At 42.4% G+C, this 27,154-nt stretch overlaps 2 protein-coding genes across 3 annotated transcripts in view; one reads left to right on the top strand and one right to left on the bottom strand.

Moving 5' to 3' along the window:
* The window catches only part of LOC106882676 (myb-binding protein 1A-like protein), a 52,201-nt gene extending 39,921 nt beyond the window's left edge, over nucleotides 1–12,280 (bottom strand). Inside the window, exons 1-8 of one of the 2 annotated variants that reach the window (XM_089345813.1) lie at nucleotides 12,001–12,280; nucleotides 8,630–8,737; nucleotides 7,269–7,358; nucleotides 5,919–5,990; nucleotides 4,841–4,948; nucleotides 2,070–2,195; nucleotides 1,454–1,546; nucleotides 991–1,090 (exon numbers count right to left, since the gene is read on the bottom strand). In XM_089345813.1, coding sequence (XP_089201939.1) covers nucleotides 991–1,090; nucleotides 1,454–1,546; nucleotides 2,070–2,195; nucleotides 4,841–4,948; nucleotides 5,919–5,990; nucleotides 7,269–7,358; nucleotides 8,630–8,737; nucleotides 12,001–12,219 — 916 coding nt within the window. In that variant the 5' untranslated portion in view covers nucleotides 12,220–12,280. Of the gene's footprint in view, nucleotides 1–990; nucleotides 1,091–1,453; nucleotides 1,547–2,069; nucleotides 2,196–4,840; nucleotides 4,949–5,918; nucleotides 5,991–7,268; nucleotides 7,359–8,629; nucleotides 8,738–11,215; nucleotides 11,483–12,000 lie in introns of those variants that run through there. The other variant, XM_089345814.1, reaches the window with a different exon arrangement.
* A 1,090-nt stretch (nucleotides 12,281–13,370) lies between these two features.
* LOC106882703 (eukaryotic translation initiation factor 4H) overlaps nucleotides 13,371–27,154 on the top strand; it is a 32,487-nt gene continuing 18,703 nt past the window's right edge. The window contains exon 1 of the mRNA XM_089345815.1: nucleotides 13,371–13,464. Coding sequence (XP_089201941.1) covers nucleotides 13,397–13,464 — 68 coding nt within the window. The 5' untranslated portion in view covers nucleotides 13,371–13,396. The remainder of the gene's footprint in view (nucleotides 13,465–27,154) is intronic.

Genomic DNA, 27,154 nt, shown 5'->3' with positions numbered 1-27,154 from the left:
CCTGCCCTTATTCTTGTATATATATATATATATATATATATATATATGTTCCTGGCCTCAATTTTGATCGATCTTTCTCTCTCTGACCAGGTAACCATGTACTTCCTCTACGGCAAGACACTTGTTTCTGCCACTCTGTCTCACTATAACCTTTTGAAACCACTTGAAATCCTAGAAATAGCAGCCAAATCTCCAGTTGATCAAGCCGTACCATATTAATAAGAGTATGCATCAGTTAATTTGGTCCAAGATACACTTATGTCCCCTCTGTTCCAAAGAAAATCTAGGATGGTTGGTCACAGCTAGAACATCTTTGATCATAGGCCCGCTGGGTCACCTGAGGTTAAACAACAAGGTCACATTAGATAATGTAGTCCTAGATACACTATGCTTGAATACAAGACAGGATGGTCACAACAGAGACATCTTTGGTCATAGGTCTGATGGATCGGGACTAAATAACAAGAAAGGACACATTAGATAATGTAGTCCTAGATACACTATGCCTGAATAAAAGACAGGATGATCACAACTGGGACATCTTTGACCATAGGTCTACTGCATTAAGAATGACCTGGGGCTAAACAATAAGAAAGGACACATTAGATAATGTAGTCCCAGATACACTATGTCTGAATAAACGACAGGATGGTCACAGTTGGAACACCTTTGATCAGAGGGTCTTCTGGGCCAGGACTGACCTGGGGCTAAACAAAAGAAACAAGGAAGGACACATTAGATAATGTAGTCCTAGATACACTATGTCTGAATAAACAACAGGATGGTCACAGTTGGAACACCTTTGATCAGAGGGTCTTCTGGGCCAGGACTGACCTGGGTCTAAGCAACATGACCAAAGGTCCTCTCTAATCATGGCTCTCTCTTCTATTTCTTTATGTTTGCACAAGAATATAGTCAAAGGTGAGTGGAGACAATAGTAAGTGACCACCACTGTTGAAGATAAAAAAAACAACCAGTAATACCACTTACCTCCGATTTCCCTCCAGAAGTCTCCAACCAAATCAAGGGGCAGCTCTTGAAGTAGGAGTTTATTAACGTTGTGGATGAGGGGATGGCCCCGAGTGGAATCCTAAAATAACAAGCAGACACTGTATATATATATATGTGTGTGTGTGTTATTTCTTTACTACCCACAAGGGGCTACACACAGAGGGGACAAACAAGGACAGACAAACGGATTAAGTCGATTATATCGACCCCAGTACGTAACTGGTACTTATTTAATCGACCCTGAAAGGATGAAAGGCAAAGTCGACCTCGGCGGAATTTGAACTCAGAACGTAGCGGCAGACGAAATACCGCTAAGCACCTCGCCCGGCGTGCTAACGTTTCTGCCAGCTCGCCACCTTGTGTGTGTGTGTGTGTATATTTTATTCAGAAGTTTAGACACACACATCCAAGCAGAATATAATCAATGCCACCACATCCTCACCTGAAGGACTGACAATAACTGTTTATAAGTTTTTTCACCAATTATCTTCTTATTTGACCAGCTTTTCTTGAGGAACGCCTTGTCAATTTTGTCCTGCAAAAATATTAATTACTTACACAATTAAAACAGTTAATTAGTATTAAGTAAATTAATTAAACTTTATTAATTTAATTAGTTAAAATAATTCAATCTATTATATTTAACTTTATGAAAGAAACAGGAAAATATAAAGTTACCTATTTCTTACTTCTTTATTGCCCACAAGGGGCTACACACATAGGGGGCAAACAAGGACAGACAAAGGGGTTAAGTCGATTACATCGACCCCAGTGCGTAAATGGTACTTAATTTATCGACCCCCGAAAGGATGAAAGGCAAAGTCTACCTCGGCGGAATTTGAACTCAGAACGTAGCGGCAGACGAAATACCGCTAAGCATTTCGCCTGGTGTGCTAACAATTCTGCCACCTTTAAGGTGGTGCCCCAACATGGCTGCAATCAAATGACTAAAAACAAGTAAAAGATTTACGTCATCTATTAAACAAGCATTCAGGTATAACCTTAACGAATGGAGAAAGAATGAAAGCCACCACACAGCCATGTGTCGTTATACTCACAGGAAGGTGTTGTTTACAGATCAGGAGGACCTCGAGTCTCTCTGGTGTGACATCAGTCCAACCCAAGGATAGATCTTTCTGGAGAACTGGCCAGATTGCAGTCTCAAACGCAGTATGGGTCACCAGCTGATGGAAGGAAAACAGTGACAGAAAGGTCAGAGGTCAGTCATTCAGTCATCATCATCATCATCATAACCAATACAATGAATAATATTGATATAACCATTACGGCAACAACCACCATCATTACTAACACCCATACCTCTGGATCATAGTGCAATTAAGAAGCCAAGTTAATGAATCAACAAGACTCTCGTTCCGGCCGCCGGCCGACCTGGGCCCTCGGAAAGGAAGCTTCGCTGTTTGAAGAGAATTGTGGAAAGCGAACCCCCGTTCGAAGGCTTCTGACATTGCAAAACAACTAAAAGTTAGTCCAAGAACGTGTGTTACATATTTGCATAAGCTTGGGTGTTATGGACGAGCAGCTAAAAGAAAACCTCTCCTTCAACCAATTAATATCAAATGAAAGATTTCGAAAATTGAAGGTGTCTATTTACTTCTTGCATGTCTGTGGATATAACCCTTTAGCATTCAAGTTATTCTGTCACATGTAATGCTTATTTATTCCCATTGTCTTCAGTTAATCACACATTATTTCATAGCTTTGAGACTTCAATGATGATGATGATCATCATCATCATCGTTTAACGTCCGCTTTCCATGCTAGCATGGGTTGGACGATTTGACTGAGGACTGGTGAAACCAGATGGCAACACCAGGCTCCAATCTGATTTGGCAGAGTTTCTACAGCTGGATGCCCTTCCTAACGCCAACCACTCCGAGAGTGTAGTGGGTGCTTTTATGTGCCACCGGCACGAAGGCCAGTCAGGTGGGTACTGGCAACGGCCACGCTCAAAATGGTGCATTTTATGTGCCACCCGCACAAGAGCCAGTCCAGAGGGCACTGGCAACGATCTCGCTCGAAAATCCTATGAAGGCCAGTCAGGCGGTACTGGCAACGGCCACGTTCAAAATGGTGTATTTTATGTGCCACCCGCACAAGAGCCAGTCCAGGGGCACTGGCAACGGTCTCGCTCGAAAATCCTACGAAGGCCAGTCAGGCGGTACTGGCAACGACCACGCTCAAAATGGTGCATTTTATGTGCCACCCACACAAGAGCCAGTCCAGAGGGCACTGGCAACGATCTCGCTCGAAAATCCTATGAAGGCCAGTCAGGCGGTACTGGCAACGACCACGCTCAAAATGGTGCATTTTATGTGCCACCCGCACAAGAGCCAGTCCAGAGGGCACTGGCAACGATCTCGCTCGAAAATCCTATGAAGGCCAGTCAGGCGGTACTGGCAACGGCCACGTTCAAAATGGTGTATTTTATGTGCCACCCGCACAAGAGCCAGTCCAGGGGCACTGGCAACGATCTCGCTCGAAAATCCTACGAAGGCCAGTCAGGCGGTACTGGTAACGGCCATGCTCAAAATGGTGTATTTTATGTGCCACCCGCACAAGAGCCAGTCCAGCGGCACTGGCAATGATGTGAATGTTTATTCTTAGAACAAGATTGTAGGTCGTTTTCAACGTTATACAGGTGGAATATTTGGGCCAGATATGGCCAATTTAAATGCTAAAGAGTTAAACAAAGTCACTGTGCAATCTATCAGTCATCCTTCATCCCTAAACGGTGACTAGAAGTTCCTTACTGCTCTAAAAGACAAACAGTGGGTGTACGGTGACAATAAAGCTATATATACTGCTGTGGAGGGATTCTAACCACCCCTCAAGTGACTAAAGGTGGACTGACCCATTATTATAAAACAAAGAATTGTGAGCGATTGGCAGTTTGTGTTGGTAAGTAGTTCATTGTGAGCCATTGGGGTCTTGCGTAATATTAATAGTAGTACGTCATGTAAATACTTTCTTCCCCCCACCGCTTCGTTATATTATATACCCAACATACAAAGATATAAGATATACTCACCTTGTGTACTTGGTGGATGGAACTTGTGAAAGAGGGAGACCCAGGATGACATGGGATGAAGCAATGAAGGACAACCTCAGGACACTGAACCTAACAGAGGAGATGACAAGAGGCCAAGATACCTGGTGCCTTACTGCAGGGGTTTTCAAACTTTTTGACTTGCGGACCCCTTTAGATTTCAGGCTTTACTTTAGGGACCCCCTTATAAATGCTTATGAAATTTATACATAAATATTTGCTTAAAATAACATATATTTTTACATTTATTTATTTAACAAAATAGGTTTATTGTCAATTAAAAGATTTCGATTAAAAAACATATATAAAATCAAATTGCCCATAAAAAGTATTTGCTGTCCAAGGACAGCAGTTTGAAAACCCCTGCCTTACTGTACTAAAGAAGACCCATCCTCCACAGCAGAAATATTAACACCACCCCACTCACCGCCATGAAAAGGATTGGCCTGCAAAAGTCCTGTGCTGGTGCCACATAAAAAGCACTTGTGCCCAACGCTATGTTAAAGCACTCAGCTGGTTCAATGTTAAAAGCACCCAGCACACACTGTAAAGTGGTGGGCATTTGGAAGGGCATCCAGCTGTAGAAAGCAAGCCAAATCAGTCTGGAACCTGGTGCAGCTCCCCAGCTTGGCAGCTCCAGTCAAACCATCCAACCCATGCCAGCATGGAAAACAGACGATAAAGGATGATGATGATGACGATGATATATATATGTCAACACTTGTTGTATGCAATGACAGTAAAGTTATATACACTCACCTTCTGTATCAACAATGGTAGACACTGGTGCCAGATGTGTTGGATGTAGGGCTTGTCTGTCTTGAAGGACATCAATTGTTGGAGTAGTGGTAGTATCGTGGTCTGGTCCTGTGGTAGCAGAGGATATAGTATTGTTAGTAGTGATGGCGACGATAGTAATTGAAGATATGTTGTTGTTGGCATACGACGTCGAGGGTTCCAGTTGATCCGACCAACGGAACAGCCTGCTCGTGAAATTAGCGTGCAAGTGGCTGACCTTTTGAATTACAGGCACAACAGAAACAGGAAGTAAGAGTGAGAGAAAGTTGTGGTGAAAGAGTACAGCAGGGTTCGCTACCATCCCGCTGCCGGAGCCTCGTGGAGCTTTAGGTGTTTTCGCTCAATAAACACTCACAACGCCCGGTCTGAGAATCGAAACAGCGATCCTATGACCGCGAGTCCACTGCCCTAACCACTGGGCCATTGCGCCTCCACAGTTGAAGCTATAGTACTCTTTGTAAAACACTTTTTATTGATAGGGGAGGTGAGTTATAAAATATTGAGAACAAAGCTGGTTGTGTATATGTGTGTATATATGCACTTTTTTGCTAACTCTGTATAATCTTTGTTTCAGAAAATAATAATGGCAGATCCTCAGCTTATTCAAGAAATGAAAATGCAAGCTGTTATTGTGGTTATAAAGGCTGAGCATAGCAATTTAGAAATATCTCGATTTTTAAAAGTCGCCAGTTCTTTTGCCTATAAAGTTTGTAAGGAGTTAGGGACTGAAGATGGAAATGTATCACCAGTTGTTGGCACTCCGCCGCTTATATATACGATGGGCTTCTTTCAGTTTCCGTCTACCAAATCCGCTCACAAGGCTCTGGTCGGCCCGAGGCTATAGGAGAAGACACTTGCCCGAGGTGCCACGCAGTGGGACTGAACCCGGAACCATCTGGTTGGTAAGCAAGCTACTTACCACACAGCCACTCAGGAATAAAAACTGTAGTGCATGTATATATATTTTTAACACTGTGAACACTGCCCATGTTTTTCCACTCTGAGTAAGGAGTAAATATATAAACCTTCCAATACTGACCTTCAATAAAATGTCCGACTGTATAACAGTGCTGTATGCCAGGGCAATACCAATCTCCATGTTGGATTTTTCCTGTTGTAGAACAAATAGAAATTTTTATAAATTTTGTTATCACCATCATCACCACAAGACAACAATTCAAATTATAAAAATTCAATATTTATCTATAAATAGCGTGAACAGGATAAATTATCCATATAATGCAGAAAAATACATTACCGGCTAGTGACATGTAATCACAGAGATGTGAGTTCGTGTCTCATGGCTGGCCAGTAACATATTTTTCTGCAATGCCTGGCTGGCCTTCGTGGGATTTTCGAGCCAGATCGTTGCCAGTGCCCCTGGACTGGCTCTTGTGCGGGTGGCACATAAAATGCACCATTTTGAGCGTGGCCGTTGCCAGTACCGCCTGACTGGCCTTCATGCCGGTGGCACGTAAAAGCACCCACTACACTCTCTGAGTGGTTGGCGTTAGGAAGGGCATCCAGCTGTAGAAACTCTGCCAAATCAGATTGGAGCCTGGTGTAGCCATCTGGTTTCACCAGTCCTCAGTCAAATCGTCCAACCCATGCTAGCATGGAAAGCGGACGTTAAACGATGATGATGATGATGATGATGATGTATGGATAATTTATCCTGATCCCGCTATTTTATAGCATTATCACGCGTTTGAGAAATAAATTTATTTCTGTTTCTTACAATACATCTCAACGCTTCTACAGACAAACCTTGTTTGTTTACTTTCATCGTAAAGTTGAATTTAATTGTACATCATCTTGACTTCTTCATGACCACTTTTTATTGTCTAACGAAGTATCCAATGAGCTAGAATTAATTTTGGGATATTTGGAGTGAGTGAAAAATATAACGTTGTCATTTTTGAGATGGTGTTTGGGACATAACAAAAGACAAATATATATATTGGGATATTAACCCAGGGCCACGTACTTGGGAAGCAAGCTTCTTATTTCTTTACTGCCCACACGGGGCTACACAGAGAGGGGACAAACAAGGACAGACAAACGTATTAAGTCAATTTTATCGACGCCAGTGCGTAACTGGTACTAATTTAATCGACCCCCGAAAGGATGAAAGGCAAAGTCGACCTTGGCAGAATTTGAACTCAGAACGTAAAGACAGACGAAATATTGCTAAGCATTTCGCCCGGCATGCTAATGTTTCTGCCCCCTCGCCGCCTTACCACACAGCCATGCCTGGTCATTAAATCTATGTGGATTGGTTGATTACAAGGACACTTTTTATTGGCTTTTGAACTACTCGTGGTATGGCATTACCTTTTGGTACCCCTAATGTAATATTTAACAAAGAAAGAGAAAGGGAAACATTTACCGAAGAGCTCTCCGCTTTAGATAAATCCAGATACTCCTCTATCATTTGTAAGACATCAGAAACTTGAATGATAGGAAACTGGCGTAAAATCTGGAAAATGAAAATAAATAACATCATAAACATGAATGTGCATACACAATACATATAAGATAATCTCTCTTTTTTTCTTTTACTCTTTTACTTGTTTCAGTCATTTCACTGCAGACATGCTGGAGCACCACCTTTAGTCGAGCAAATCGACCCCAGGACTTATTCTTTGTAAGCCTAGTACTTATTCTACCGGTCTCTTTTGCAGAACCGCTAAGTTACGGGGACGTAAACACACCACCACTGGTTGTCAAGCGATGTTGGGAGGACAAACACAGACACACAAACATATATATATATATATATGTATACATATGTACGATGGGCTTCTTTCAGTTTCCGTCTACCAAATCCACTCACAAGGATTTGGTCGGCCCGAGGCTATAGTAGAAGACACTTGCCCAAGGTGCTATGCAGTGGGACTGAACCCGGAACCATGCGGTTGTTAAGCAAGCTATTTACCACACAGCCACTCCTTCTATAGAATTCAGAGCTAGCACTGCAAGTTATGATGTTTCGAAAATGTATATTTCAAGAGTTTAATCTTACATTATCTCAGAGCTTTGAGATTTCAATGATGTGATTGCTTATTTTTAGAATGACATTGTAGGGTAGGTGTGAGAGGCTAGATCTGGCCAGTTTGAACGGTAAAGGGTCAATATACCTGGTAGCATATTATGGTTGCAAAATGAGATACTGTGTCCTTGCTAGCAATTTGTATGTGTGTGTGCGTGCGTGCATGTGTGTGTGTGTGTGTGCGTGCGTGCATGTGTGTGTGTTGAGCCAACCTCTAACTATTCTGAGATTTATCCAGAATAAGTTCATCATCATCATCGTTTAACGTCCGCTTTCCATGCTAGCATGGGTTGGACAATTTGACTGAGGACTGGTGAAACCGGATGGCAACACCAGGCTCCAATCTAATTTGGCAGAGTTTCTACAGCTGGATGCCCTTCCTAACGCCAACCACTCAGAGAGTGTAGTGGGTGCTTTTACGTGTCACCCGCACGAAAACGGCCACGCTCGAAATGGTGTCTTTTATGTGCCACCCGCACAAGAGCCAGTCCAGGGGCACTGGCAACAATCTCGCTCGAAAGTTCATACTAGTATATAACTAGTATTTTATTTATTCACTCCCCACCCCGCAAGGGGATGAAAGGTCCAAATTGGCATCAACAGGATTTAATCTCAGAACACAGGGGTTCATAATGGAAGCTACTTATATTGAGTAACAGCATTAAAATTCCGGTGTTATGGTAATTGATAATACAAACCTGACAAAGGGCAAGAGGGTAGCCCACTCGAACCAGCTTTCGCGGTGATGAAAGGCCCTTAATTAGACGTTTCAGAGAATACGTAACTTCCTGACACGGTTCCGAAGTCTGAAAAATAAAGAACGGAAATTACAGTCTCCCATTAACCATTATTCAGTGCAAGCAATAGCTGGCAATAGCTGCACCAACAAAGGTGCCATCTTCTACGAACAGAACAGGTTCGCAGAAGCACAAAGAAAACATGAGCTGCCCGAGTCCAGAACTAACCCCTTGGCTTCGTTCCCAGCTGACCACCCATCTTTCTTCTTCATGTAATGTCTCGCATCATCATCGACAACGACAGAATAACATTATTATTTGAAAAACCGTTGGAAAACAGTTTATAGCAGAGACTCCAGCTAAGAAGATCTGAAGAAGGAATTGTAATTCCGAAATATCATCGGACTCTAGATAACCAAATTTGTTTGTTCCTTTTCTGTTTTCCTTTCTCATTGTTTAACGTTTTTCTTGATGTCCTGTACCCACGTATGCATGTATGTATACATATAGATGTAGATATGTACATATATATTATATATATATAATAGGTGACCGTAAGATCGCCATATAAATATATATATATATATATCATCATCATCATCATCATCATCGTTTAACGTCCGCTTTCCATGCTAGCATGGGTTGGACGATTTGACTGAGGACTGGTGAAACCGGATGGCAACACCAGGCTCCAGTCTGATTTGGCAGAGTTTCTACAGCTGGATGCCCTTCCTAACGCCAACCACTCAGAGAGTGTAGTGGGTGCTTTTACGTGTCACCCGCACGAAAACGGCCACGCTCGAAATGGTGTCTTTTATGTGCCACCCGCACAAGCCAGTCCAGGGGCACTGGCAACGATCTCGCTCGAAAATCCTACAGGAGCCAGTCAGGCGGTACTGGCAACGGCCACGCTCAAAATGGTGCATCTCATGTGCCACCCGCACAAGAACCAGTCCAGGGGCACTGGCAACGATCTTACTTGGCTTGCCGGGTCTTCTCACGCACAGCCCATTTCCAAAGGTCTCGGTCCGTAGTCATCGCCTCGGTGAGGCCCAATGTACGAAGGTCTTGCCTCACCACCTCAGCCCAGGTCTTCCTGGGCCTACCTCTTCCACGGGTTCCCTCAACTGTTAGGGTGTGGCACTTTTTCACGCAGCTATCCTCCTCCATTCTCACCACATGTCCATACCAGCGCAATCGTCTCTCTTGCACGCCACAACTGATGCTTCTAATGTTCAGCTTTTCTCTCAAGATACTTACACTCTGACGGGTATTCACATTGACATTACACATCCAACGGAGCATACTGGCTTCATTCCTTGCGAGCTTACGTATGTCCTCAGCAGTTACAGCCCATGTTTCACTGCCATGTAGCATGGTTGTTCGTACGCATGCGTCATACAGTCTGCCTTTTACTCTGAGTGAGAGTCCCTTTGTCGCCAGCAGGGGTAAGAGCTCTCTAAACTTTGCCCAGGCTATTCTTATTCTAGCAGCTACACTTTCAGCGCACCCACCCCCACTACTAACTTGGTCGCCCAGATAGCGGAAGCTATCGACTACCTCTAGTTTTTCACCCTGGAATGAGATAGAAGTTGTTTCCTGTTTGTTTGCAGTCTTTATTGCACCTGAACATCTGCCACAAACAAAAACTAACTTGCTAGTTAACCTGCCTTTGATGTTGCTGCACCTCTTATGTGTCCATAGCTTGCACCGGGTACATCTTATAGAGTTACTACCTACTCCTTTTCTACATACTGAGCAGGGCCATCTACCTGAAGGGGTTTGTGTTTTATCTACCTTCCTACTTATTAGGATTTTGGTTTTAGCTAGGTTGACTCTAAGGCCCTTCAGTTCTAGACCTTGCTTCCACACCTGAAACTTCTCATATATATATATATATATATATAGGTAAGTGGTAGGTTTGCCTCGATCCTTCAGGGGTAGTCTGAAGCATCCAAGCAACCAGGGGATGTTTAAATCCGGATGCACTCCTGGGGATCACCTGTATGGGTACCGTCTTGGGAAGAGGGCGTCCAGAGGCAGGTAATATGTTGCTTAAACCCTAGTTTATGTATTCTCCAAGTAAATATATATATATATATATATATATATATATATATATATTCTTTGGCGATTTCCCGTAAAATTTTTTCATTTATTTACTTCTGTTTTAAAGTGAAAGTGAAAGATGTACGTGTATATAAAATGGACGTATGTGTGCGTGAGAGAGAGAGGAAGAGAGAGTGAGTGAAGGGGTGTGTTGTCATGTATACGTACATACATCTTTTTTGTGTGTACGTGTGCATGAGAGAGTGAGTGAGTGAACGTGTGTTGTCATGTATGTGTAAATGGTACGCACTTTCTCTCTCTCACACACACACACGCGTCCATTTCATATACACGTTCATACATCGGTAGAGATGGACTATATGTAATCTGAACCTTTCCCCCCCTTATTCGCCTATTCATTTACTTGTTTCAGTCAGAATGCGGCCATGCTGGGGCACCACCTAGAAGAATTTAAATTAAATGAATCGACGCCAGTACTTCCGTTTGTTTTTCTTTCAAAGCCTGGTACTTATTCTATCCGTCACTTCGGATCTTTTCCACAAAGATCGGTCACTTTTGCCGGGGACATAAACACACCAACACCTGTTGTCAAGTGGTGGTGGGAGACACACACACACATATATATGTTTGTGTGTATATACGACGAGCTTCTTTCAGTTTCCGTCTACCAAATCCATTCACAAGCTTTGATCGGCCGGAAGTTATAGTAGAACACACATGCCCAAGGTGCCACGCAGTGGGACTGAACCTGTATATATATATATATATATATATATATATATATATATATATATATATATATATATATTTAGAAGGTTGTTTGTTATGGCCAGTCAGAAAAATTCGCACCGATGAAGATCTTAGCTCTGTAGGCGACTCGTCAAACTCAAATGGACGGAAAACCAAAGATCGCCTGGTCACTATCTGACTTGCCATAGCAAACAACCTGATATATGGACTACTGACGATACGTGCACGTGTGTGTGTGTGTGTGTGTGAATATATACACGTATGTATGTGTGTTGAACACGTGGTGTTTATACTTGTTACGCTTTAAATCTACGAGATGGATCTGTTAGAAATAACACCGAAATCTCTCTCAAATCATACATAAACCCTCAACACCATCTAAAAACAAGGTGCACAGGGAAGAAAATATTCGACAAGGGTGGTCATGGCATGAATTATTTCGATCGTAATAAGTTAAGGTCTTGCTGACTTTAAATGGGACAAGAATAAAATAGAGATCGCTTAAGACTTACTCCGTCCTGTTTTTCCTTGAGTTTGCCAATTAAGTCTCCGACGGCGACGAACCTGTTCTCCTTGGAGGCGACTGCCAGCACCGTGAAGAGATCCAGGATCTCTCGGTCCACATCTACAGCCCTTGGTATGATGTCCATCAGCTTCGGTGATGGAAGAACCTGTTTGAGTACAGACGATGATGACGAAGAATCGGGGGTAGTTTTATCGATTCCAACCATGATTTAGGATTTAGCTAAGAATACAATCGAATTATAAAACATAGATCCCCAACACTGACATGTGGGGGAACCAAACCGGGTGACGGAAGTGGAAGCTTAGCACCACCACGCGGTTGCAAACAAGAAGCGTAATTACTAACTCCCCCTTTCACTCTCACACTTCTCTCAGTCTTTCTATCACTTCTCTGTGTTTGTCGCTCTTTCTTTTTCTCCCCCTCTCTCAGTCTCTCAATAACTCACTCTTTCTCCCTCCCTTCTGTATTATTCTGCCTCCCCTCTCCCCTCTACGCTGTATTATTCTTTCTCTCCCCTTCACCCTCTCTCGTAGTTTTTAGTCTTATTTCCCTCTCTAACACTCTCTAATAACCTTCTCTCTTACTTTCCTCCCACTCTATCAATACACATACTTTTTCTTCTCCTCCTCTCTAGTATTCCTTTCTTATTCTGCCTCTCACTCTCACTCAATACTTTTTTATCATCCTTCATTGTAGACCTCTATTCTTTTCACTCTCTCTTCTTTCCTCCCACCATCTCTACCTTGTTCTCTCCTCTTCTTTATCTCCCTTTTCCCTCTCTATATGTCCTCTCTCTACCCTTCCCATCTCTCTATACCCAATCTGACGCTCTTTCTACCACCCTACTCTCTCTATCTTTCCATTCCCTCATCCTCTATCTAACCTTTCTTTCTCTCTCAGTGTCTCAAATTTTCTCTCACACTCACCCTTTCCTTTAACTCATACACTTTCCTCTCGCCCTCTCACTACCACTCTCTTTTACCTTTCTATTCATCGCCCTTCTCTATTCTTTCTTTTCCTCTCATTCTATCTTTTTCTCCCTCCCACACTATAACTAGCCTTTCCTTCTCCATCCCTCACACGCTCTTACTCTATCTCTATCTTTATTCTTCCCCCCTATCTATCTTTCTCTCGATTGTTCCTTTCTCCCACTCATCTCCCACTCTCTATTTATCTCTATCTCTATTCCTCACCCTCACTAATCTCTCTGTCTCTAATTCTTATCTCTCACTTTCACCCTCCCTACTATTTCCTACTCCAGCTTATACTCCCAACTCCTCCCACTCTCTTCTTATTCGACTATTTCTCTCTCCTCTCCTATTATACCACCAGAGGTCGTGCTCTACTACTTCCGGTGGAGAGAGAAGTAGTTTTTTCCCAAAATGGCCGATTACTCGGATCCCAACCACAATTTCTTCAGGGAGAATCGCTACAGTGACCCTTCCAGCAGGTAAGTACACCTGGAAATACCTGCGGATTCTTCCCCGGTGGTCGATGAGATGCTTCGTGTCGACATCGAACCATCGCCTTCTCTCAAATCGTTGTAGAGAACGAAAGAAAATGGCGTATGCACTGCTGCTGGGAGATAGAAGTATAGTAATGGTGGCTGGGATAGAAGCTTCGTCTCTCTCTCTTCCCCTTTTCTCCGTCTCTCTTTTCTCTGTGTCTGTCTCGGCTTCTCCCATCCTTTCTCTTCATGTTTCGCATGGCGATCTCTCCCTTTTCATTTCTTCTCTATCTCTATAGACGTCTATCTTATATATAATATATATATATATATATATATATATATATAAAATATTTAAGTATATATATATATATATTATGTGTGTGTGTATAAATATGTCAGCTATTCTCTATGGTTAGATGTGTATGTATATGGGATCTATAGCAAAAGCTTGTGTGTGTGTATATATATATATATATATATACCCTTTTCTCTTTATATATGAATGTGTGTATAGATCTATCTTCCATTCGCTGATCCTATATATATATATATATATATATATATGTGTGTATGTGTGTATATTCCTTTCTGTCTATGCTTCTCCATTTCGCTCACCCTCTATATATATATATATATATGTATATATATCCATCGATGTATACGTATATACACATACGTACACGCATTCCTCTCACTCACTCTCTTTATATATCTTTCCTTGCTCTATCTCTCTCTTCTCTCTCCCCTATATCGAATTGCAGTCAGTAGTTGCAGGAAGCATATACACACTCGCATCTATACATACATGTACATACGCACATACACATTACATAGACTTCCTTATATACACGCTTTCTACGCATGTTGAAAAACATTCACACGATTTATAGACGCACGTCCTATAGCTCCCATTGTGTATATTCATATATATGTGTTGATCTGTGTGTGTGTGTATATGTATAATATATACACACACACAGCCGATTGTGTGTAAAAAAAAAAAAACCTTGCTTAAGATTTCCATTGTTCTTTTTCTCTTGTAATTTTCAGAACATATTTGGGCAGGTATAGAGAATCAAACATACTCAGAGACATATACATACATATATCTTTGCGGGTGTATATTTATACACATGCTAAAAGTAGTGGGGAGGGACAATATATTGCTTTATTTATTGTATTTTAGCCTGCAGGAATTTCGATCTGTAAACCGAACCACAACATGCTGGAAACTGTAGCTACAAAATGACCCTCCAGTCAGGCCCAACACATAGACACACATGTATATCTGAATAAATAAAGACAGGACGAACATATCTTATCTGTTAACCCAGTGCTAAACTGTATTACGGTTGTATAGAAATAGTGGATCTCGACTCGCATAACGCTATAAATAATAGCATGTAAATATTCTATTGAAAAGCCCTTTTGATTAGAAAAAATCGTGTATATGTGTGTGTATCTTTAGATATTAGTAAATGATTTGAACAGGTGGGGTGGGAGAAAAGCTTATCACTTTTTAATTAGTGATATTAGAAATTTACCTGTTTTGGTGTCAACACCCAGCTCTGAATATGCGTATATATATATATACACACACACACACACACACACACACACGCTTAATTTCCAGAGAATTCTGTCGAACTTCTTTGTTTTACAGGTGAAAGTCTTGGCATTTGACGATCCGTTCTTGTGTGTGTGTGTATATATATATATATATATATATATATATATATATATATATATATAGGGTGCTGAAAAATTCTTGGCTTTGGATAAAAGCAATTGTAGGACTCAGTTGGTTATGATTCCCATCTAAGAGTTAGAAACTTTTGGCACCGATCCTTCAGTTTTTTCTAAGCCCTATAAAAGAAATCAGAAGGTTGGGTCTCTAACTAGACCTTTCGCGACACCCTGAAAGCCAGGAACTTTTCAGTACCCGATCGCGATCGTGTGTGTATATATATATATATATATATATATATATATATATATGTGCGCATGCATAATGTATACTGTTGATGTTGAATGTGTATAAAATGTCTCGTAAGAAGTACGTTTTATTTAATTTTGTATATATATATATATACACGCGTGCGCGTACACATATACATCTTAGGTATGTGCATATTCAAGCACGTGTGTGTATATGTTTGGCGCCTCTGCGTTGTAGGTCGATCTGAGAAAGCTAGTAACAACAACCAAATCCTTTAAAACGAAGTCCCTTTGGGGGGGGGGGGGAATAGAGGTGGGTGAGCATTTGATAGTCATGAATACATTGTCTAAATGTAGACGGGGTGGTCGTAACTGGAACGCCTGTGATCATAGCTCCGTCTGCTCTCTCACTCGAATCTAAATACCTTATACATTGGTGTGATCACCCATATACATCCATACTGTATGTATATACGTGTGTGTGTATATATATATCTTACGTTTCACTCATTTGACTGCGACCATACTGGAGCACCGCCTTTTAGTCGAAAAAATCGACCCCAGGAGTTATTTTTTGTAAGTCTGGTACTTATTCTATCGGTCTCTTGCTAAACCGCTAAGTTACGGGAACGTGATCACACCAACATCGGTTGCCAAGCGACGGTGGGGGAGACAGACACAAGCACAAAAATGTATACATATATGACGGGCTTCTTTCAGTTTCCGTCTACCAAATCCACTCACAAAGCTTCGGTCAGCCCAAGACTATTATAGAAGACACTTGCCCAAGTGCCGCGCAGTGGGACTGAACCTGGAACCATTTGGTCGTCGGGAAACTTCTTACCACACAGCCGCTCGGAAAGTAGCTTTGTGTTCGATCCCACTGCGTGACGTCTTTAACTGTAGCCCCTGGCCAATCAATCTCTTGAAAGTGGATTTGGTGAACAAACACTGAAAAGAACCTGTCGCGCGCGCGTGTATGCGTGTTTGTTCCCTGTAACTTAGCGGTTCGGCAAAAAAAAAGGAATATAAAATAAGTAGCAGGCATTGAACGATTTGTTCGATTAAAAGTCTTCCGAGGTGATGCCTCAACATGGCCGCGAGTCAAAGGTCGAAATAAGTTAGATATGAGCCAGTGCGTAGTCACTGAAAGTTGCTAGAAATAGCAGTCGATTTCTTTAAAAGGAAACTTGAGAACCCCCATAAGCTAATGTAGTTCTAGATATGTGTGTATACAATATAGACTTGGATTGGCACATTTGGAGTGTCTTGTCATATATGGGGGGGGGGGTCACTGCAGGGTAATCTCACACGCCCACGTGTAGGGGGCGGCCTTTCCGATCTATTTCCTCGTTTTAAAGTCGAAGAAACGCGACCGTTTTTCTACCTCCTCCTCCTGCTCTCTTCAAAGACTTCAGCTTGCTGCCTTTATGTGTACGTGTGTGTGTGTATATATATATATATATATATATATATATTATACATATATACACACACATATTCGTTCATACACCCATATGTATGTATATATATACATACACACCTGTGGTTATATACGCACGTATATACTTTTGTCTAGTTAGAGATAGATGCGTGTAGTCTCGCATTACGGATGGATTGGCAGGGGGAATCCAGTTGTGACCGTTCCGTGTTTTTGATCAGAATACAAAGAAAATATGTACAGTTTGCTTGTTATTGTTTAGCCCAAGGTCGGTTCGAATCCAGGAGGCCTGTGATCAAAGACGTTCCAGGTGTGTGAACGTTCTGTCTCATTTAAACTTAGTGTATCTAGGACTACACTATCTAATGTGTCAGTCCTTACCCAGCAGACTGATCGAAGATGCAAAGACAGTATGACTTCGAATTTTCGGTAAATTGGTCTGTGTTTATCGATCATGTCCATTGATCACATAGTCCTGTGAGGCGTTATTGGTGTTTGAAACCAGGCCATGCTTAAGCGAATGTACATTTATTACTAAAGATGTTCCATCGGTGACCATCCCGTCTGTTCTTTGTGCAAAAGAAACAAACTCAAGACTGCGTTAAGTAATTTACCTTTAAGACGTTGATGGGTGTATTTGGCTACCAACGGTCTCTCGCTTTGGCGGGGTCGCTTAGCCCCACGTCGGTCTGGATTTGGCGAATCTATCTCTAATTAAATTAATTCCAGCCGTGACCATTCCGTCGATTTCTGCGCCTAAATAGAAAATCCCTATTTAGGTGCTGTGAGGTTTGTTACCCGACCACATGGTTCCGGCTTCAGCCTCGCTGCGTGACATTTTGGCCTTTTGCCACTATAGTCCGAGGCTGACCAAAAGCCCCGTGAGTGGATTTGGTAGATGGAAACTGAAATAGGCCCTTCGCGCGTGTGTGTGCGTGTCTCTGTTTTCCCTAGTGACAGCTGGTGTTGGTTTGCTTACGTCCCCGTAATCTAGCCGTTCGGCTTAAAGAGACCAGTGGAATAAGTACCAGATTTTCTTATAAAGAAAAAAAAAATACTGGGGTCGATGAGAGGGAGGGTGAGATTTTGACTGTTGTTTCTAGCGTGTGCGGCGACCACCCAGAGCCTCCTCTGTTGTTTTGCTACAGAAAACTGGGTCAGACCACTTCCAACATGGCGTGCTAACTTGTTTTAACCCTTGCTCTGCTACCTCCTGATCCTGTACTGAAGTCTGTGGATCAGAGCCGTTCCAGTCGTAACCGACCTTCCTTTTTTTTCTGTTTGTCTACCTAAGACTACGTTACGTAACGTGTAATTCTGGATTATTCTAAAAAAATTTTCACGTTGAATCGGATCGCTTTGAAGATTTAGCTGTTATTTCTAGCGAGTTTAGGTTTTAAGCGGGAGGGGGGGTCTTACATACGTACATATATATTATTGATTCCAGGCGTGGCCACTCCGTTTATTCTATTTATTGATTGCCTAAAATTGTGAGTGTGTATGCACACGTGCGCGTGCATGGGCATTCTTCGCGTTACGGAAACGTTTGATGTTCGTTAAAATTCTACCGTAACACTGGAATTTCGTTGCTCTCGATACGACTACATTGGAACTCTTTAGGAAACGGGTTTCGTGTTACAGAATTCCAAGTTACGGCAATGTTTTGGAGTACGTGACGCTTCCGTAACGCGGCTCTGTATATGCTTCAATGAAGGCGCGTGACTTAGTAGTTAGGGCTACTCGGTTCCCGATCGGAAGATTGTGGGTTCGATCCCGGCGGCCAGTCCACTCAACCGGCAAATGTGAGTTGTGCTTTTAGTTCATAGGGGACAGCCTTGTCGCAGTGTCGCGCTGAATCTCCCCGAGAACTACGTTAAGGGTACACGTGTCTGTGGAGTGCTCAGCCACTTGCACGTTAGTTTCACGAGCAGGCTGTTCTGTTGATCGGATCAACTGGAACGCTCGTCGTCGTAACCGACGGAGTACCAATTCGTGTGTGTGTGAAGGCACGTGGTTTAGTGGTTAGGGTATTCTACTTGCGATCGTAATGTTGCGAGTTCGATTCCCGGCGGAATCACCCCCCACATCACCAGTTCTGCTTACCAAAAGTGGCCCACTTGGCACCGTGCAACCGTCGCGTTGCAATGGCAGTGATATACGGCCACCTCCGATCGGGAGAGGGGCGGCCCGTTCCCAATTCGAGAGTAGAATGAGATGCGTTGTGTCCTTGGGCAAGACACTTTCTTTCACGTTGCTCCAGTCCACTCAGCTGGCGAAAATGAATTGTATTTAAAAAAAAAAGGGGAACCAACCTTGTCACATTATATATGTCCCACGTGTCTGTGGAGTACTCAGCCACTTGCACGTTAATTTCACAAGCAGGCTGTTTTGTTTATCGGATCAACTGGAACACTCGTCGTAACCGACAGTCAGGCGCTATATGTGCTTCGAGATCCGATTCCAAAAATGTATATAAGAGTATGGGCAATCCTTCGGTATTGATCGACAACATCGTTCACCAACGCATCCTTCCCTCATGGCATAGACAAAGAAAGTGAATGACGTCGTCTCCTCACACCAACACTCATTAAACCAATACCGAAGAAACGCCAAAGTATGTATATAAGCACGAACCTAGACCCTTTAGAAATAGCTAAATTCTCTCAAATTAAGACACCCCAAACTATAAAAAAAAAAAACCCTCAATGAATGAAAGTGGGTCAACTTTATTTTATTTATTTTTTATTTTTTTGTATTGTTTGGCTCAGTTAGCCCTGCTGGAACAGTAGAACCATGATCAAAGGGCACTCCAGTTGTGACCATCCCATCGAAAAGTCACACATACGATGAGATTTGTGGTTTGATGAGGAGGGGCTGCTATTTCCAGCAAATCCAGTTGCTATGTAGAGGCTGTTTTGTTCTGTAAATATATATTCTCATTGGTGGTGTTTAGTCATGTCAGCCTTTGATGGGGCAAAGACACTCCAGCCTTGCCCATCCCATCTTTCACCTATAGTATAAGGATCCCAGGGCCATGTTATCCAATGTAGCCTTTTCTAACAGGATGGGTATGCTATGAGGTCTAGTTGGCTGCTATTTCTAGCATGTCGAGTGACCACATTGAGGAGGCTCACTCATTCGCTCTAGCCTAACGTGGAGGTGGTAGTTTGGCATAATCATTAAAGCATTGGACAACACTTTGCAGTATTTGTTCGGGTTCTTTAGATTCTGAGTTCAAATCCTACTAGGGTCGGCTTTTACTTTTTATCCTCCCAGGGTCAGTAGAACATAATACCAATCAAATACTGAGGGGTGACGGTATCGACTAACTTCTTCCTTGAAAAATTGCTGCTCACATGCCTAAATTAGAAGAAATAACAATTATTGTTGTTGTTGTTATTATTATTAGTAAAGTTGGTGAACTGGCAGAATGCTTACTAGTATTTCATTTGCTGCTATGTTCTGAGTTCAAATTCCACCAAAGTCAGCTATGCCTTTCATCCATTTGGGGTCGATAAATTAAGTACCAGTTGAACAATTGGGGTTAATGTAATCGACTAACCCTCCCTCCCCCCCAAATTTCAGGCCTTGTACCTTTAGTAGAAAGGATTATTATCATCATCATCATCATCATCATCATCATTATTATTATTATTATTATTATTATTATTATTATTATTATTATGGTGAGCTGGCAGAATTGTTGGCACACCGGACAGAATGTTTAGTAGTATTTCATTTGCCGCTATGTTCTGGGTTCAAATTCCACCAAGGTCAGCTTGTACCTTTAGTAGAAAGGATTATTATTATTATTATTATTATGGTGAACTGGCAGAATTGTTAGCATGCTAGGCAAAATGCTTAAGCAGTATTTCATCTGTCTTTACGTTCCGGGTTCAAATTCCACTGGGTACCAGCTAACCACTGGAGTCAATATAATCAACTTAACTCCCCTCCCTTCCTGAAATTGCTGGCCTTGTGCCAAAATTTGAAATTTATTATTAAGGTGGAAGCCTGGTAAAAATTGTTACTACAATGGGATGGGGGTTAGGTTTAGGACTCTACTCCCATGACCCTCCCTCAAGTAAACAGGTGGAGAAGATAGAGGCATGCAAAGATCAGACATTCTTCAAGCCAACCCAACTGGCAAGAGACCCTTGCGTAGGCCAAGAAAATGATGGTTGTATAATGCCCATAGTCTCAGTTGGTCATGTTAGCCAAAAAGTCTAATGGCAATCGCTTCTGATAGCACCCTATTGACAAGGTGCCTGGGGACTCACCCCTGCTAGGAGTAGTGTGCAGGATAGACAGATATATGGACTCAGAAGTCAGGTACAGTATTAAGTCTTGCTTTTGTTTCACTCCACCTTGTGTCTATAAAATACAGTAGAAGCCAGTTGGTACTTGGAGATGAGTACCATTCTTTTGCTAAAGGTTTAAAGTACCCATGTACTCACAAGCAGACATTGCTACCTTCTCGGTAGCCCTTTCTTGCCCTTGATTCAGTGGCACATCAAGGATGGGCTTAAGGAGGCTGATGCAGCACCTTTGCCACGTGCACTGGAGCAGTGTGATATGAAGTGCCCGGTTTAAGCTAACCTGTCTAGGAATTGATCCCACAGCTTTGGGTTGGTTAACCAAATGTGCCTTTGTGTGTCTATACACACAAATACATCTAATGTGGAGGCGCAATGGCCCAGTGGTTAGGGCAGCGGACTCGCGGTCATAGGATCGCGGTTTCGATTCCCAGACCGGGCGTTGTGAGAGTTTATTGAGCGAAAACACCTAAAGCTCCACGAGGCTCCAGCAGGGGGTGGTGGTGAACCCTGCTGTACTCTTTCACCACAACTTTCTCTCACTCTTACTTCCTGTTTCTGTTGTGCCTGTAATTCAAAGGGGTCAGCCTTGTCACACTTTGTGTCACGCTGAATCTCTCCGAGAACCTCTTTTCTTATATATATATTATAGGCACAGGCATAACTGCATAAGGAGCTTGTTTGCTAACCACATGGTTTCAGGTTCAGTCCCTCAATATGACACCTTGGGCAAGTGTCATGTAGTATAGCCTCGGGCTGACCAAAAGCCATATAACTGGATTTGGTAAATGGAAACTGAAAGAAGCCCAATGTGTATGTATCTTTGTTTCCACCACCACCACTTGATAACCAGTGTGCTTATGTCCCTGTAACTTAGCAGTTCAGTAAAAGAGAACAATAGAGTAAGTACCAAACTTGAGAATACTTACTAAGATTGTTTCATGCTACTAAAAATTCTTCATGGTAGTGTCCCAGGATGGTCACAGTCTAGTGCATCTGTATATACTATATAAAACGGTGTATGTATAGTCGCAGGAATGGCTGTGTGGTAAGTAGCTTGCTTACCAACCACATAGTTCCAGGTTCATTCCCACTGTGTGGCACCTTGGGCAAGTGTCTTCTGCTATAGCCTCGGGCCGACCAAAGCCTTGTGAGTGGATTTGGTAGACGGAAACTGAAAGAAGCCCGTCGTATATATAAACAATATATGAGTATATGCATATATATGTACATGTATGTATATACGTTCATCCACATGTACATATAGATACATAACTGGGTACATGACGTGGCAAAAGAACAAGGACAAAAATGGTAAACAAGGTGCAACAAACAAGCAGGCCACATAGAAACATCCCCTTCATCAGCTGCCACCATTAAAACTCTGGCGTTTCGAAGAATTAAGGCAGTACGCATCGTTAAAATGGTTCTTCCCACGAACACAAATTAAATTGTTTTCGTGGAGGGTAGTGGCGGACGGAAAACAAGACAGGAAAATGAAAAGGTGAAATAAACAAACAAAAAGGCTGTACAGCCAGACGTGAAGTGTGTATGTCTCGAACGCTGTGAAGCACGTACAGGAGGGGCAAAGAAGTACGTGCGAGCTTGGTGATTCCAAGAACGAAAAGAAATAGCAGCCGCACACACGTGACCAAGGCTGTGTGAAGAGAAAGAGTAGCAGAGGGAAAAGGAGGGGAGGAAGTAGAATAAAAGTGAGCAACGAGAAGTAGAGAGAGAGAGAGAGAGATAGTAGTAGTAACGGTGAGAGGCGAAGGACGAGTAACAAGAGATAGAGAGAGAGAAGTAGTGACAGGTAGAGGCGAAGAACAGTAGAGGGAAGAATGAGAGGGGGAGATAGAAATAGAGAGAGTCGCGTTAGAAAAATAGTTAAAACTTACTGTATAAAGGTAACGCGTGCGTTCTGTCGTGATACAAACAATATATGAGTATATGCATATATATGTACATGTATGTATATACGTTCATCCACATGTACATATAGATACATGACGTGGCAAAAGAACAAGGACAAAAATGGTAAACAAGGTGCAACAAACAAGCAGGCCACATAGAAACATCCCCTTCATCATATATATATAAATTTAGTAAATGGAGTAAAACGCATATGTTAAATGAATTCTTTTATTTCCATTTACTGAATTTATATATTTACTCAAGTACCCAAAATAACAAGGAGTTTCTACCTCATAAAACAGGAGTTACACCACAGTCATTTTGTGATATTTGCTACCCTGGTATCTATTAACCAATTTATTTTGTCCGGGCTAATTATTAACTTAGAGAAAATAAATACATATAATAAAATATATATATATATGTATGTGTATTTGCGTGTCTGCGTTTGTCCCCCCACCATTACTTGACAACCGAGGCTGGTGTGTTTACGTCCCCCGTAACTTAGCGGTTCGGTGCAAAAAGAGACCGATAGAATAAGTACTAGGCTTACAAAGAATAAGTCCTGGGGTCGATTCTTTCGACCGAAGGCGGTGCTCCAGCATGGCCGCAGTCAAATGACTGGGACAAGTAAAAGAGTAAAGAGTAATGTATGTAAATGTCACGGAAAGACTCTAAAATAGTACATCCTTATGCAGCTATGCCTGTGCCTATAATATATATATAAGAAAAGAGGTGATGACAAAGGAATAAATGTTATGAACGGCATTAGCTTACAGCTGTTTCTGCAATACAATGCAGTAGGCTCATAGTCAAGTGCCTGAGTAACACCTTACAGCTTCATCAGAACATCAAACATGAAGTGCCTTCATGTTTGAGGCTCTAATGAAACTGTAATACCTCTGCTCTGCAAGATGAAGACAAATAGCCTAAGTATTAAATGTTGTGTGTTGGCACTTCCGTCGCTTACGACGTCGAGGGTCCCAGTTGATCCGATCAACGGAACAGCCTGCTCGTGGAATTAACAAACGTGCAAGTGGCTGAGCACTCCACAGAGTAAACTAATTCAATTTTCAAAATCTGCCTCTCAAGGTATTCAGTTTTTAGGTCGACAAACCTTCTGCTCCCTATCCATTCCCACCATGCTCTGTTTTTTTTTTAACACCTTCCCCCCCCTCTCTCTCTCTATATATATGTACCACACTCTTTATCACTCTGTATATGTATTCTCTCTCACTCATACTACTCCCCAACTTCTCTCTCTCTTCATACGACCTGCACTTGCTTTCGTTTTACTTAAAACTTCGTAGTTGTAATACTCTTTTACTTGTTTCAGTCATTTGACTGTGGCCATGCTGGAGCACCACCTTTTAGTCGAACACATCGACCCCGGGACTTTTTTCTCGGTCTCTTTTTGCCGAACCGCTAAGTTACGGGGACGTAACCACACCAGCATCGGTTGTCAAGCGATGTTGGGGGCGACAAACACAAACACATACATATATATATATATATATATACATATATACGACGGGCTTCTTTCAGTTTCCGTCTACCAAGTCCACTCACAAGGCTTTGGTCGGCCCGAGGCTATAGTTGAAGACATTTGCCCAAAGTGCCACGCAGTGGGACTGAACCCAGAACCGTGTGGTTGGTAAGCAAGGTACTTACCACACAGCCACTCTACACCTCTATGCTGGGGGACTGAACCCAGAACCATGTGGTTGGTAAGCAAGGTACTTACCACACAGCCACTCTACACCTCTATGCTGGGGGACTGAACCCAGAACCATGTGGTTGGTAAGCAAGCTACTTACCACACAGCCACTCTACACCTCTATGCTGGGGGACTGAACCCAGAGCCATGTGGTTGGTAAGCAAGCTATTTACCACACAGCCACTCTTGTTTACTTTCATTTTTTTGACAGGTAAAAACCAATCAAACTTTAAACCTCTCTTTTTTATCTTTATTCTTTATCTTTTACTTGTTTCAGTCAAGCACCGCCGCCACCCTTCCCCGGGTGGTGGTGGTTAAGCCTGATACAAAATCTGTAACTGAAACAGAAAAGATCTCTCTCTCTCTCTCACTCTCTTTCTATCTGTCTTTCCCTTTCATTTACATTTTCCTCATTGTAAACTTCCCCTTCACTTTATATATTTACCACACTCACACTCTCTCTCACTCACTGTATATGGATATCACTCATGCTGAGTGTGTGTGTGTAAAGAATTTCATGAGGGCCAACAGTCAAAGGAGTTGCCTTTTGAGAAATGAACTAAGAAAAATCTTTACATCTCTGCACCAAATGAAAAAACAAAAATTTAGTTTATCGAGACATAACTTCATCATCGTCATCGTTTAACATCCGCTCTCCATGCTAGCATGGGTTGGACGATTTGACTGACGACTGGTGAAACCGGATGGCTACACCAGGTTCCAATCTGATTTGGCAGAGTTTCTACAGCTGGATGCCCTTCCTAACGCCAACCACTCAGAGAGTGTAGTGGGTGCTTTTACGTGTCACCCACATGAAGGCCAGTCAGGCGGTACTCTCAAACAATGCAGAAATCTATCCTGATCAAGAGGCCTGTCTGTCTGGGAAGACATGGTTTGACATGGCACGAAATAAATTTTAACCGGCCATATCAGGCCAAAATATATTCACTGTTTTATGTTCAAACTGACCTGGTCCTGCCCTATAATGTCAGTTTAAAACAAACAATCATGTCATTGGAATCTCAAACCTATGAGAAAATGCATGCTTAAATTTTAAAAACTAAGGATTTTCGAGCGAGATCGTTGCCAGTGCCCCTCGACTGGCTCTTGTGCGGGTGGCACATAAAATACACCATTTTGAGCGTGGCCGTTGCCAGTACCGCCCGACTGGCCTTCGTGTGAGTGACACGTAAAAGCACCCACTACACTCTCGGAGTGGTTGGCGTTAGGAAGGGCATCCAGCTGTAGAAACTCTGTCAGATTGGAGCCTGGTGTAGCCATCTGGCTTCACCAGTCCTCAGTCAAATCGTCCAACCCATGCTAGCATGGAAAGCGGACGTTAAACGATGATGATGTGAATAAAAAAGGATTACATTTGACAGATAATCTGAATGCCTAGGAGTTAAATCAGTGATTCCCAACCGTTTTTTGCTTATGGACTTTTTAAAAACTGTGAATAAATAAGGATTATGTCTTGCTGTAGCCAATCAGTCTGATGAAGGCTCTGCTGCAGGTTAGGGGCTGAAAGCAAGGATTTGGCTCTGAACTTGCATAGTTTGCGTTTTCTTTTGTGCCCCTGCAATCCTGTTCTGTTCATAGGAGGTGGCACCTCTGTCGGTGCCGCTTCACTAGACAGGGTGGTCTTATGCTCTGTGCTTTTGATTAACAGAAACAAAGGTGGGGTGGAGTGAAGAAGCTCAAATAGAAAGAAGTAAATGGAGGAGGAGGGTCTTGTCCCACCAACCTCCTCTTTGGTCCGTATGAGATATGCAGTTCTTCCAGTCACCCTCAATAGCCTACTGGCTCCTTTGTTCGTGAAGGATGATGAGGAAGGTTCATTTACTCAATCAACTAAATTAATAACATTTTTTTAAAAGGGGTGATAAAGTTCTTTCACGCATCATATGGCTGGTTTCCCAGTTTCTGTGGCACACATACTACACTCTCGTAGTGGTTGGCGTTAGGAAGGGCATCCAGCTGTAGAAACTCTGCCAAATCAGATTGGAGTCTGGTGTAGCCATCTGGTTTCACCAGTCCTCAGTCAAATCGTCCAACCCATGCTAGCATGGAAAGCGGACGTTAAACGATGATGATGATATATTTCCCCACTACTGGATTACTCATTTTTGCCAGCTGAGTGGACTGGAGCACTGTGAAATGAAGTGTTTTCCTCAAGAAAGCAACGTATCATCCAGTCCAGGAATCAAAACCATAATATTACAATAACCCTTAAATGTTCACATTATTCTAATTACCCTTAAATGTTCAGATTACTCTATTTGCGTGCCAGTGGCACGTAAAAAGCACCATCCTAACGTGGTTGATGCCAGATCCGTCTTGACTGGCTCCCGTGCCAGTGGCACG

This window comes from Octopus bimaculoides, chromosome 30 (genome assembly GCF_046866305.1).
Source record: "Octopus bimaculoides isolate indiv1 chromosome 30, ASM4686630v1, whole genome shotgun sequence".
Classification (NCBI taxonomy): domain Eukaryota; kingdom Metazoa; phylum Mollusca; class Cephalopoda; order Octopoda; family Octopodidae; genus Octopus; species Octopus bimaculoides.
The sequence above is the reverse complement of the archived record's forward strand: the minus strand, read 5'-3'. Positions and strand labels throughout refer to the sequence as shown.